Consider the following 14998-nt stretch of genomic DNA (forward strand, 5'->3'; position numbering starts at 1 on the left):
GTACCAATGTTGTGTCAGTGTTGTGTTAATGTCATATCAGTGTTGTGTTAATGTCATATCAATGTTGTGTCAGTGTTGTGTTAATGTCATATAAATGTTGTGTCAATGTTGTACCAATGTTGTGTCAACATCATGCCAATGTCGTGTCAGTGTTGTGTAAACATCATGCCAATGTTGTGTCAGTGCTGTGTTAATGCCATGCCAATATTGTGTCAGTGTTGTGTTAATGTCAAACCAATGTTGTGTCAGTGCTGTGTTAATGTCATGCCAATGTTGTGTCAGTGTTGTGTTAATGCCATGCCAATGTTGTGTCAGTGTTGTGTTAATGCCATGCCAATGTTGTGTCAGTGCTGTGTTAATGCCATGCCAATGTTGTGTCAGTGTTGTGTTAATGCCATGCCAATGTTGTGTCAGTGCTGTGTTAATGCCATGCCAGTGTTGTGTCAGTGTCATACTAGTGTTGTTTCAATGTTGTACCAATGTTGTGTCACTGTTGGTTAATATCATACCAATGTTGTCTCAATGCTGTACCGGTGTTTAGTTAACATCATTCCAATGTTGTCAGTGTTGTGTTAATATCATACTGTGGATTCAACTCCATCAACATTGTCTCAATGTTACATCAATGTTGTTGCAAAAAATCATGTTAGTGTTGTGCCAACATCATGTCAAAATTGTGCCAACAATGTCACATTAATCTTAATGTTATTTTAATGTAATTTCAATGTCATGTCTATTTTGTGTCAGTCTTGGTTCACTGTTGTAAAAAATGTTGTGCCCATGTTCCAATGTTGTCAACATTGTGTAAACATAATTTTAGTATTGTCACTGATGTCACTCTCGTCTCAATGCTATTTCAATATCGATGTCATGTCGTGTCAATGTTGTACCAATGTTGTATCAATATTATGTCACTGTTCTGTCCACCTTGTGTCAGCATTGTGTCCATGTCATGTTACCTGCCTTCCAGTGTTGTGTTAGTGTCTATAAACAACTAAGAACATGTTGTCAAAGGAGCTCTTTACATGGAAAACATGCAAATGTTAACCCAATGCTAGCAAAGTAGCATATTTCACAACAACTGTCATCAATATTAAGAGAATAACTTGTGTTTGTAACTTATTTTCAGCAATGTCAGACCTTAAACCCTATTTGTATATTAAAGCTTTAAGCTAGCTAATATAAATTGTGTAGATATGCTCACGTAACATATTTTAAACACTTTACCAGCCTCTATATACAGCTATCAGTTGTACCTTGTATGTATTGAATAATTACTCCCTTATAGCTACCTGGACATTTAAGGGGTACATTTTCAATTGGGAATTAAATTTGAATTTGAATTAAAATGATAAATCTAGTATCTAGTTTTCCTTGAGTTATTTTAAAAACCTCAATTCACGGTTCCACTATTCGCGTCACGTTAACCGATCGAACGGGTTGTAACAATATCTTTAAAAAGTCCATTTTACAGCACAAAGAGGAAACACCAGTACTGTGCCTAAGTGAGCCCACTTCTGCTCTTTAATAATTATCTGTGCAGACACTAGCTCGTTCAAGCGGCTGTGTTTCCTTTCTGCATGTCCTTCTGCAGTGCTGCGTTTTTCAGAGTTCACACAAGGTTTGTTGTATAGCCCTCGGCATGCTGTGCACCTTTATTCCAAATGACCTTGTTTACTGAGGCTTGCACACAAAAGGGCTCTGGACTAGCATTTTATTATGATGGTGTGCTTGAGATGTAGACACATCTACTGGCCACCCATGACAAAGCATGCCACATACACAGCCGAATCACCCGAGTCAATAAGCATTGTGAATTCTCATGTAACAATTAGAACACTATGATAAGAGCCAGCTAGTAGAATGCAGAAATAGAGTAGCTCCAGGCTTCTGTAAGTCTTCAGTCAAGTGACACCACTTTAGCATCGTTTATTTTGACATGGCAATGTGGACGCTGGCACATGATGCATGACATGGATGATTTGCCATTTTGGATGGCTCACTGTGTTTTCGTCAAGCGCTGCCAGCTTCTATCTGAGAGGAGCAGTCTTAGCCAATGATTACATTTGTCGTCGGCAAAAATAACCCGCAAACACGCAAATAGTTCTGTCAAAATATCACCAAGTAAAACATGCCTGTTATATAAGCAAACTCAAGTTTGGTCTGATTTGTGAATCGGGGACGCCAATATTTTTGCCACATATGCATTCAAGACGTTCTTATGTTGTCAGAAGGATGGGAAATGTTTTTTTTTTGTTTCTTTTTGATTTTACCGGATTTATGTAATGACATGAAAGAAAGAAAAAGTAAATACACCCATAAATTAAGACAAAAAGACTAGCCATCCAATGAGGTAAGAAAGTATTGGCATCCTATAAAAGGATGGAGGAGTTACTGTGTGTCTGTGGTAGCTGAAATGCTGCACTTTCTGAGTATGAATGCATGTCATGCTTACGAGGAAACCAAACCCACTGTTTAATCATCATTTTGACATTTTCACCTCTCTGAGATTTTTGCTTGTTATGGAGAATTGTTGCGGTCACTAAATGTAAATCGGCTGCATCATAAACCTGCACTTAATTGGCATTTATTGACATATATATATATATATATATATATATATATATATATATATATATATATATATATATATATATATAAGAATGAAGAAAATCAGTTTGGTGTCACTTTTTTTTTTCATTTTTGTTTTGTTCAGCCCATGAAAAAATGTCCACAGCTTTACTAACAGCCTGATAAACTGAGCTTAGTATGAGCCTAGTATTTTTGCCTATTCTGTAAAAAGGGAGCCAATAATTCTTGAGTTTCCTGTATATATTAGAGACCTAGATTGGCACTTTTGCCACTGATTATATTCATCCATGCAACAGCATGCAAACAACCGTCAAATATCCAAATATTATTTCTGTCAAAATATTACAAAGTTAAACATGTCTGTTTCAACAAAACTGAAAAACTCAATATTGGTCTGAAGCCTAATCTCACAGTCAGTTCCTGTCGTGCTAAAACCACTATTGACTGAACTGATGCTCGGAAAAAAAAAAAAAAAAAACAGACAGAGGTACTAATCTCGCTGGTCTCTACCCAGCAGTCCCTCTCGGCAGCGACTGTCATCTTCCTCGTCTTCCTTGCGTCTGGCCACAACAAAACAAGGCGGCTTGTTTAATAGCGTCTAAATGGTAGATTACACAAAGGGACTTGTGACCACTATAAATAGCGGTGTGTTTGTGCAAGCTCTGTCTAATCTTCCCAAACCCCAAAAAGCAACTTAAACACACTATTCAGCCCACTCACACCTCCATGTGTCATCTTCACACTTTCCCGAATAAATAATGTGTCATTTTGTTACGTCGCATTATTCCTGAGTCTTTTCGAAAAAAGAACAATGAAGCACACGGGGTGATGAATGTAGTGCATTAAAAATGTATGCAAAAAGGAAAATCAGATAAAAGAGAAAGACGTGAGTTTTATCAGCGAGAGCGGAGTGCTTGTGTTCTGCGGTAATTTACGGTTAGGGATGTAAAAATTTATCAATTGGTCTGAATAGAATGTATGCAAAGGCCACTGCAGAAAAACTTAGTTTTTTTTGCTGTGTTGCAGTTATATAATCACTACACTGTGAGGTTTAGATACCTTCATTTTACATCGTAGAATTTAATTTATACTCAATATATAATAAAACTATCCTCTCAAAGATTTATGGCATATTTTCTTTACCATTTTTACTGCAGTCAATAAAGAGTAGAAATTCCTCTGTTCTTTTTCTTGTTTCCTGATGATTAAAATAGAAACTTTCATTTTTGTGCAAAAACTGATCCATATTCAGACCCCCGAAGGAGGTGTGGCTTGTGAGACTGCCAATCAAGCCATCCTGTGTCACCCAGACGACGACGGGTTACGTTTGGTTTTGGTTTCTCTCAAGGTTTTTTCCTCATATTGTCTCAGGGAGATTTTTCCTCACCATCCCAACTGGCTTGTTCTTAGGGGATCAAATTGACATGCATTGTAGGATATTGTCATGTCTTAATTGTCTGTAGTGTGTGAGTGTGTGTGAGATTGTGTGATAGACTGGGAATGCTGTCTAGGGTGTACCGGTTGTGGTTTATGTGAATGTCAATCCCCTGAAAGAGGTGGGGTTTATGTGACCTGTCAGTTCACCTGAAAGAGGTGGGATTTATGTGATCTGTCAGTTCACCTGAAAGAGGTGGGGTTTATTGTGAAGGTCAGTTCACCTGAAGGAGGAAGTTTTAAAGCCAGCAGTTTTTGAAAATTAAACTGTAGTTGTCTGTACAATAATGAATTCCACTGTGTCTCCGTTGAAAACAGCTCCAAGCCATATTGAATCACTGTCTGCTTTAAATATTTATTTCTTACATCTGACTGAGATGTGGTTCCTAATCTCATAAGGAGAGATACACACCCCTAGTGAGAGCAGACTGTCTGCCTTTTGACTAGCTGCATGTCAGGGCCTGTTAGTTTTTACCTGAATAGGATATTAACAGAGATGGTATAGGAGCAGGATAATCACATCTACCTTCTGGTGTCTGATAGGCAAACTGAGCATCTCCTTTTAATTAAATGCTTAGGAAGCAGTGCGTCTGTGGAGTAACAGGCAATCATTCCCCTTTAAAACATGCAAACACACACACACACACACACACACACACACACACACACACACACACACACACACACACACACACACACACACACACGCACCCCATTTCAAGCAACAAGTTTTTTTCACTAAACCCCCAACATCAGAAAGGAGAAAACGTCATTAGTACCTCTGATTGTGTACCACTTTACAGCACAAGCCAGTTTTGTGTATTTTTTCATTGTCAGACAAGCTCCAGAAGCATGTGGTGCTAACAGTGAAGCTCACACACTCTCCAGGCTGTTAAATATTGTTCAGTTTTCTCTCCAGTGTCTTCTCATGAGCCGCTTCCCTGTCGCCTGTGGTGCGCTGCTACCGTAACATCCTATCCCTGCGCTGACGTTATATAAACTACACGTTAGCTTACATAAACCTTTACATAGTAGAGCAAAATAATTTACCTTTATTGATCCATACACTACAGAAGCATTGAACTATATGCTGCAGTACAGATGTTTAAATGTTTGAAGGAACAAAAACTGCAGACTGACCACTGAACAAATAGAACAGTATAGCCGATCATCTGTCCCAATTAAATATAGCCGCTAGCATGGGTTCATTAAAATACATGAGAGAAAAAGGAATATAAACCCATGTATGAGAACATAGGGTCTCAGAGGTGCTTCCTAACTGTTTGCAAACAGAATGCATCGCTGAATTATGAGCTGAATTACATGAGTATTGATCTGAAATGCATGCTAGTTCGATAAGGAAAGGAAAAGGCAATAGATGGAAAAACTCTACCTCAGTCCATACAGCACAGTGCCATCAGGATGTAAGCGAATCATGCGGTTCTTGACCGTGACGCCGTGCACGAAGGACTTCTTGTCATTGAGGAAGTAAGTGTCAGGCACCCACAGCTGATCAGCTACGCGGTTGTCCAGTGTCAGGTTCAGAGGGATCTCTGAGTACGAGAGACGTTTGTCTCGCCAGGCCTGCTGGAAATACATGGTCAGGGTGTAGTCCTGTAAATTAAAGAGAAAGACAATCAAGTCAAAAAACAATCCATCAGCCAAAAAGGAACATGCAGAGGCGCTTTATTATCTCGGCCTGTAGATTCTTCTCTCCTCTCATCTATTTCCAAACCAACTTTCATGCTAATACCACCATAAACTCCAGCCAACTAGCCAAGCCAAACCATTACCATAAATGCATCATATACTGCATTCTGGGGCACTCAGTCCAATGTTTGTCCTGATATCTCCACTACATCCATAGTGGGTTTCTCATTAATATAATAATTTAACATTGCATGGTAAATGAAAGTTAGAAACAAAGTTCTTATCTTTTGTATTCCAGAGAAATGGAACCTGATTATTATCTCTTATGTTTGAGATGGCTGAATTTTTTTTCCCTGTTATACGCCATTGTAACATTATGTCTAACTTCGAGAACGTACATTCTCACAGAAGAACATCAACATCAACACCCAGCAAATTAGCAGCTGAATAACTAAACACAGCACAAATACATGTCAGGGGTTCCAGGCTACTGGTTTTCTTTAACTCTTTTTACTGGATGATTAATGCATTTTGAAGCTCTGTGACCAAATGTGGTACACTGATGGTTAGATTTTGTTGGAAATGCTTGATTTATAAAATTTTGTATTTGTAGGTAAAGAAAAAAGTTTGCATTTATAAAAGTCTGATTATTGGGTTTAGATATTATACATTTATTGTACTGTAGATGTTGTATGCAGTGTTTTGCTATCAAAACAATGTGAGTTGTTCTGCAAATTTTATCTCTGTGTTATCTCAGTGTTATTGTGGAGATAATTCTGGAGATATTGCATAAATTACTGTATTTCCCAGAAAGGAGCACAAACCCCACCCATTTCTCATCTCCGTGCTCACTAGCAGTTAAACACAAAGTCACGATTCTTTAGACACTGAAAGCTAACAGTGTCCTGACTAATTTGTTATCAGACTTGTAAAATAAATTAATAATAATAATAAAATAATTCATTTGTTTTTACTGATTGAAAATGCCCCAAAACACCAATATGCTAGTAAAAAAGGTATCATTTCTTTCAAATATATACTTTAACTCGGTCATTAGAACTATACACAATAGTATCTATGGAAATTCATTTTCTGACTTGAAGCCCAGAGAATGAGCTATGTTTTAACATTTTGAGCTATAAAGGCTATTTCTGTCCCCATAAAACAGGTGCTTATTGTCTCCAAACTCACACTGGGCTCAATCACATGGATTTATTCCTCAGTTTGGTTTAACAAGACCACATTGGTAAAGTTTACTGGCATTATGGAAAACAGGAGGGTCTTATATTCTGAGTTTATAGGAGATAGGGTCCATGTTGGAGTTCCCAGAGTTTCCATATTGATGATGAAACTCTGCTAATTAACCTCTGTCTCCCAGAATAGATAGATATATAGATCTGCATAGATGTGCATGTGCGTGTGTCTGTGTGTCTATGTGTGCATATGTGTGTCTGCGTGTGTGAGTGTGTGTGTGTCTGTACACGCATGCATGTGTATGCATGTGTGTGTCTAGGTGTGTGATTGTGTGCACGTGTCTGTGTGTGTGCGCATGTGTGTTGTGTGTGCGTGCATGTATGTGTGTTTGTGTCTGTGTGTGCGTGCGTGCTTGTGCATGCATGCATGTGTATGCATGTGTGTGTCTCAGTGTGTGATTGTCTGCAAGTGTCTGTGTGTGTGCACGCATGTGTGTGTGTGTGTGTGTCTGTGTGTGCGTGCTTGTGCACGCATGCATGTGTATGCATGTGTGTGTCTAAATGTGTGATTGTGTGCGAGTGTCTGTGTGTGTGCGTGCATGTGTGTGTGTTAGTGTCTGTGTGCATGCGTGTGTGTGTGTGAGTGTGTGTGTGAGTGTGTGTGTTAGGGGCGTTTCAAACCCTCAATTCCTCTTTACTTTTCTGGCAACAACCCGAAAGGGAGCCTTTAAACCCAGCTATAGTCTGCCCAAAATATCACACTGATGAACGTCCTGTAGGAGAGGACAAAGCTGCGCTGCACTTTACAAGCTTTTGAAGGAACCCAGCTGGGCAACACACACACACACACACACACACACACACACACACACACACACACACACACACACACACACACATATACACACACAATATCCAGGATGAAGCTATGTGCCCAGCCCACACTAATGAAAGTGCCGCTTAATCTGTAAATATACATATACAGTATATATACATATATATATCAGGTCAAAACTGTCAAATATTCCTACCCATGTGGGGGACATTTGGTCCTAACGTCCCCACGAGGACAAGAAAACATGCCCACACACATAAACACACTGTGTGCTGATAAACATCCTCGCAATGGAATCACCACTCTACCACAACACTCCTACTACAACATTAATTCGTGAATTTAAACCACTGCTTTTTGTGAAAACAACATGTCAATCCATAACGAACCGCCCACACACACTCCGGGACATTCTGGCTTCCCTTCTCTAAGCTCTCTCTCTCTTCCAGAGAGCATATTCACCTTGAGTGATAAGACAAGATCCTCCTCTGCATGTAGTGGTCACATAAGGCTACATCCTTAGCTGGGAAGTCTGTCCCAACTTTATGAGTGTTTTAGGAGATCCAGAGCACAGTAAAACTCCCATAAACCCACACAACACATCACTGCACACTACAACACAGAATACGTCACAAACCACACTACATGTTATAAAAAAAAACATTATAGTACAGACTACAAAATCTCTACCTCACAAACTACTGTACAGAGCCCAATACTACAAATCCAATTACATACACACACATGCTCACAAACCCTATCACACACTATAGACAATTTAGAGATGCCAATCTGGCTACTCTGGTTTTGAACTATGGAGGAAACCTGAGTGCCCAGAAGAAACCAGAGAAACACAGCGGGAACATGGAAACACTTGGTGGAGGCGGGAATCGAACCCACAATCCTGTAGGTGCTAACCACTAAGCCACCTTGCCCTAATATCACTATTAATACTACCTCCACTACTACTACTACTACTACTACTACTACTATGACAGTCCAACAATTGTGTATCGATTAAAAGGTTGTTTTCAACAACCTCCTAATCGATACACAATTATCAGACTGTATCTGATTGTAGAAAGGTCATTATTCATAATAACACTTTCCAGTGTTTATAACAGTTTATAATCACAGCCTCCAGTGTCACCCAAATGAGGATGAGGATGGAATCACTTTTGTGTCTGGTTCCTCTCAAGGTTTCTTCCTCTTCCATCTAAAGGAGTTTTTCCTCACCACAGTCACCTCAATCACCTCAGGCTTGTTCATTAGGGATAAATACAAACACATTAAAATATAACTTTAATATGAATCTTTGTATAAATAACTTTTTGTACCATATTTTTATGAGCTATAAAGCTGCCTCGAGACAATGTCCGTTCTTAAAAGTGCTATACAAATAAAACTGAACTGACTTGAATCGAATTGAATAATTACCACTATTAAATACCACTATTACTACCATGGCGATTAATACAGCTGCTACTATTAATAGTAAAAACAACTACAACTACTGTTAATACTGTTAATAGCTACTTCTATTACTTCTACTACAACTAATTAGCATAATATATGCAGACATTCCTCCATTTTCTTCATTTGATCTACTGAAACTTCAATGCATTTTAAATAAATATGAGACCTAATTGTATTTGTGCAGAAAAAATGTGTAGCAGACAATACAAATATATATATATAAATAAAATCTCTGCCTGAGAAATTTACATTTAGAGTGTTTTTACAACCAAGCAGGTTAAATTTCATAGCAATGGTACGTATGCAATAAATCTGAGCTACTAAATGAATCCAAAGCACGTTCAAGAGAGGCAGTTGAGCGTTTGGTAAAATAAAGGCTGTTGTTTTGTGCGTTTGGTTTCCTAAGGGCAGATGCGAGTTCAGGAACACCTGGGTCTGGCTTTCGCCTCGTGGCTTCGATGCAGAATGAGTGAATAATTGCTCTGGTCACAGATGGTAGCAGATGCCTCTTTGGGCTCTGTTTACTCTCCTACGATATCAGTGAATCCCAAATGTGCACATGCTCAGCATTCACTGGCTCACATCGACAAATTAGTGGAAGCATCCTGTGTTTTCTTCTCCACTCCATCTCTTCCTCATCCAGTGACGTACAGAGTCGAACGTGATCCGTCAACGACCGTCAGTCATTCATTTAGGACTAATGAGTGATTCTCGTATGCCTTTGTGACACTCAGACAAACTGATTTGCATATTCTTATTCATATTTATAAATTCTATCGTTCTTTAATAACGGTAACGATGTAGTGATGTCCAGAGGCCGACTGTGGTATGTTACTGGGGAGTTAAAACCATACTGAAATCTTTAATATTCAACATTTTTTTAATTGTTTAGAAATACACCTTCAAGGCTAAAGAGCACTGAATCTTAATTTTTTTTCATTTTGAAACCAATTTGAAAAACACACACACACACACACACACACACACACACACACACACACACACACACACACACACACACACACACACACACACACACACACACACATACACTGTGGGATGTGGTACAGTAGCTCAGTGGGCTACTGTTCGGAAGGTCATGGGTTCGAACCCCAGGTCCACCAAGCTGCCACTGCTGGGCCCCTGAGCAAGGCCCTTAACCCTCAGTTGCTCAGTTGTAAGTCACTCTGCATAAGGGTGTCTGCTAAATGCCATAAATGTAAATGTAAAACTGAAATGGGGTTATGGTGAATGCACAACATTTAAAACACAATTGGCTCCATTATCAGGCAGTATCACTGTATAAAATTCTGTCAGAGGACTGCAGGTAAATTAAAGTGAAAGGCAATTAAACCTGCAACAGATTCACTTTCAAAAGAAAGTGTAGAACGTAGAATTATAATACTCCAACTAGATACAATGAAACACATTAATGCATTAATGCTATGCTAAATACACTTTAACTATGCTATTACCCTCCTGCATGTTAAAGTGTAACATAAAAACACACAAAACACAAAAATAAGTGCCAGGTTTATTTAGACACACCTCTGCTGCATTGCCTGCATGTATTTTGGAAATGCCAGGACATGAGGTGGCATTAAATCGGTCCGAAACGGCAGTGCACTGCTCCCTGTGCCAACTGCTCTGCGGATAAATAGCTCATGCTGGGACGGTGACAGAGTGACAGGGTAATTTGTCAGGGCAGTCCTATTGAAGGCAGACACTCTGCAAATACAGCGGACATCTCCATTTAATGTGGCAGAACCCAAATCTAAGAGGTTTATAATCGCAGACTCGCTGCACAGTCGGCACTTTTTCCGTGTCACCACCTGTTCGTAACGTTTACACCTTTTCCATGATGTAATATGTTATTCTTTATTATCATCTCCCCATGGTTCTTCTTAATAAACTAAATTAAATAAATAAAAATCAGGACTAGGTGCTGGAATCATAGTGTGTAGACCTAATCTTTCTCTCTCTCTCTCTCTCTCTCTCTCTCTCTCTCTCTCTCTCTCTCTCTCTCTCTCGCGGTGTGTGTGTCCTAGTTGATCTTCAATCCAAGCTACAGAAACTAAACATCCTGCAAGTAAAAATTGAAGTTCGCTTCTTATGTAACCGCATAACCGTTTTAATAAAAGCGATAATTAGAATCAGTTTTACTTCAAACACACAATGCACTTCATTATATTCAGTAAAAAAATTTTTAAAAATGTACATTTTTTCAGTATGAAAAAAAATATTAATATTAATATTGATATAAAAAAAAACAGTATGAGGGATTTTTTTGGCATCCACATCATAACTGAGCAATGGAAGAATAACGTACATATGCTGTACATTTACTTATGCCAAAAAAAACATCTTTTTTTTTAACCAAAAATATCCCAAAATGCATGTTTAGACCGGTTCGTCTCCCAGCTGTCGTCCACCACAGGGTTATATTTGCTGTAAGCAGTCCACATCTGTATTTTCGTTCTCCTGCAGTGGGACTGGCAGATCTCATTAATTTGTCACAGAACACAGAACTCGTCCAAGTCTCTGGTCAAACACGAGTGGAAAATTACAGGTTGGAAAACGAGAAGACTAAAAAACTTGTAAGCATCAATGGTTTTCTTCTGCCCCTACAACCTCCCATCCCTGGAGGACCCGAGCTCTCCCACCCCACCCTCCTCCCCCTCTCAATGCCCTATGGGTGATTGTGCTTTACAGCTGTTTTAACACATTTTAATAAAATGGCCTAATTTACTAAATAGAGACGACACATTAACAGATTTGAAAACAGACTGCCATTTCGTTCTCTCGGGCAGCTTTAAGGTTAAACGATAACGAACTCTGTTAAAGTGTCTGAAGAGAACTTATTGATTTGGTGATTGGATATCTTAGTTAGCTTTGCTAGAACAAAACAGGTTTTTAGGGACACGAACCCATTTTGAAAAATGAGGGATTTTTTATGTGAAATCTGTAATATGCCAGTGTCATTTTATTAAATGCTCAACTGCTTAACTATTAGAACTCTTTAATAGAATTATCCATAAAATTTGGAGGTATCCAGAGTCCAGAGGTGGCAAAAGTACACACATCCTTTACTCAAGTAGAAGTACAGATACTCATTTTTTAAAAGACTCCAGTAAAAGTAGAAGTAGTGACTACACTCTTTTACTCAAGTTAAAGTAAAAAAGTATATTAGTATATATATGTGTGTGTGTGTGTGTGTGTGTGTGTGTGTGTGTGTGTGTGTGTGTGTGTGTGTGTGTGTGTGTGTGTGTGTGTGTATGTATATGTATATATAATTTTGGAGTGTGCTGATGGATATTTGTGTTTATCAGCCACAAGAGTGTTACGAAAGGCAGGCACTGATGTCGGTGAGGTAGGGTGGAGTCAGCGTTCACATTCATCCCAAAGGTGTTCAGTAGGGATGAGATCAGAAAACAACCACATATAGCAGGAAAGGTCAGGTGACCCAATACTTTTGGAAATATAATGTATACCAAGTGTATCACCAAGGCCATATCCCAAACTGTAGGGAGATTCCAGCTCTGTCCTTGAAAACAACTCAAAATTATTGTGATGTTTTACAAATGACAAAATTAATGTTAATTAAATTAAGCACTTCGTGTTTTTTGGGTTGACACCAGGGGCGGCTCTAGGATTTCATCTTTAGGGGGTTTTTAGCCCTCGGTGAGAATTTAAAACAAGAAGAGTTCTATATTATATATTATATGACAACTCTGGTAATAAGAATAGTGACATTTTACTGCTTTTGGTTGCCGTCTTTGCGTCTTATAAATAAACGGCTCCAGCTCTGACTGCGCGTGCACGCTGCGCGTACCTGTGCTTTTCTGTTCAAATAAAGCAGACAGCTGAAGACGCACTTTTGAAAGACTACAACACACGCGTGTAAAAGCAAAGTAAAAAAAATCACTCTTGGATCAAAAAGATAAATAATTTTCTTTCCCATCGACGACATGTCCTGCATTTTAACGTAATTTTTATTGTTTATTTATGAAAGTAAAAATTATTCTAATAGTTTAAGGGTGGCTGAGATTACAGACAGGGGGCTGAAGCCACCCTAAAAAAGGGCTAGAACCGCTCCTGGGTGACACAATTCACAACGCATTCGCCAGGAATCCTTTTTTATTATTATTATAATCCTTAATTATTACAAACATCTCCCTCATATATGACCATGTGTGTTCAGGAATGTCCTCGTTGTTAGTTATTTTAACATCGGTGACTCCCTCTGAATTAACATTAGCCATTCCTTTTGTAGGCGCTGCTCATTGTTAGCTCCGCTATCCTTAGTCTATGTCTGATAGCCAGTAAATAATACAGTACACCAGTCACATGGGGAAAAAGCCGCACAAATTATTTTTACTCCGTTACTTCTCCGTTACTTCTCACCTCTGCCAGAGTCTGGGCATGAGACAGGAACACACCCTAGATAGGGTCCATTGCAGATCACTATACACATACACAGTCAATTTAGGGCATGTGGCAGATGCCCTTATCCAGAGTGACTTAAATTGATCTCATTTATACAACGGAGCGCTTGACGTTTAAGGGTCATGGCAGCTTTGCAGCTTTGGATTTGAACTCACAACCTTCTGATCAGATGCCAACTGCCTTATTCTTTTATCCTGTAGTAGGGGATAGGAGGACACTCATACAGCTGGCAAAAGACAGTAACCAGAGCTCAGGACCGAACCAGGGTTCCTGCAACATCGCTACACACTGTACCTCAGTGCCAGTCTAAACAACTTAAAATAAAATGTAATACAAACAAATGTCCATCATTAATTTGCTCTCTTTCCAGTTGTACACAAATAAAGTCCATCAGCATTGGGAAAACCAGACTGACAGACATTTATTGATGACCTTCACAAATCGAATTGATATAAATAATACTAAGTAGCACTATTAAGCACAAACAGTACCTTTGTAAAAGAAATTTCAACAGTTGGAACAGCTGGACAAATTGCCAGGAATTGGGCAGATGAGGATATTGTCTGCCCTCCACACATTGAGGAGGATGGTGAAGGATGGAAATAACTCGCTGTTCACACTAGCGAGCGACAAGCCGCTCTTGTCGCTTGTAGTTTGTCTCTTGTGGGAGTGTAACGAGCACTACTTGGTAGTGTGTAATCTCCATCCAGTGCTTTCAGTCCCAAAAAGAATGGGTTGTGGCCAAAACGTGTAGCTTACAGCACACAATTTACTACATCATACAAATTATTTACATGCCAGGGTTCGTATTAGTCTAGTACCAGATTAGCAGTGCACTAGCTATGTACCCTCATACAGAGTACAGAGACACCACAGTATTCCTTTATACCTATATATCTTATTCTAGTTAAAAACAAATATCATCTTGGGACAATACAGAGATTCCATCCAACATCACCAAAGTTTGAACGATTATTTGAAAGACATTAATTAGATTTATTACACCTACAATAGGAATCAGGTGTTGATTAGATTTAAGCAACAATCAAACTTTACAGTGGGATTAAAAATATAGTTATAAACCAAGAAAGTGTTCTGGTCACATGATCTCATTGCACTTAATTCATAGTCACAGTGTTTCGGGTTGCAACAACCCACATGCCACATACATTAAATGGTTATACAACCATGTTATAACACTTAAAAGCAGCCCTTTATTAGCTTTTAAATAAGACCAAATACCTCAGAGATGGGGCATTTCAGCTGACTTTTGGAGCACTATTCCTGCTACAGGGCTCATCATTTTTTAGTCGATCATATACTTTGTTTATTCGATCAAAATCTGAGCAATTTATACATGTAATTTATATAT

The 14998-nt window shown here is 38.8% G+C and overlaps 1 protein-coding gene across 3 annotated transcripts in view; it reads right to left on the bottom strand.

Annotated features, from left to right (window-relative positions):
* The window catches only part of gabrb2a (gamma-aminobutyric acid type A receptor subunit beta2a), a 57924-nt gene that overhangs the window by 31984 nt on the left and 10942 nt on the right, over positions 1-14998 (bottom strand). For all 3 annotated transcript variants that reach the window (XR_003443596.2, XM_027165270.2, XM_027165267.2), the window contains exon 4: positions 5420-5640. Coding sequence is in view for 2 of the 3 variants with exons in the window: in XM_027165270.2 (XP_027021071.1) it covers positions 5420-5640 (221 nt within the window). In the remaining variant the exon portion in view is untranslated. The remainder of the gene's footprint in view (positions 1-5419; positions 5641-14998) is intronic.

This window comes from Tachysurus fulvidraco, chromosome 10 (assembly GCF_022655615.1).
Source record: "Tachysurus fulvidraco isolate hzauxx_2018 chromosome 10, HZAU_PFXX_2.0, whole genome shotgun sequence".
Classification (NCBI taxonomy): domain Eukaryota; kingdom Metazoa; phylum Chordata; class Actinopteri; order Siluriformes; family Bagridae; genus Tachysurus; species Tachysurus fulvidraco.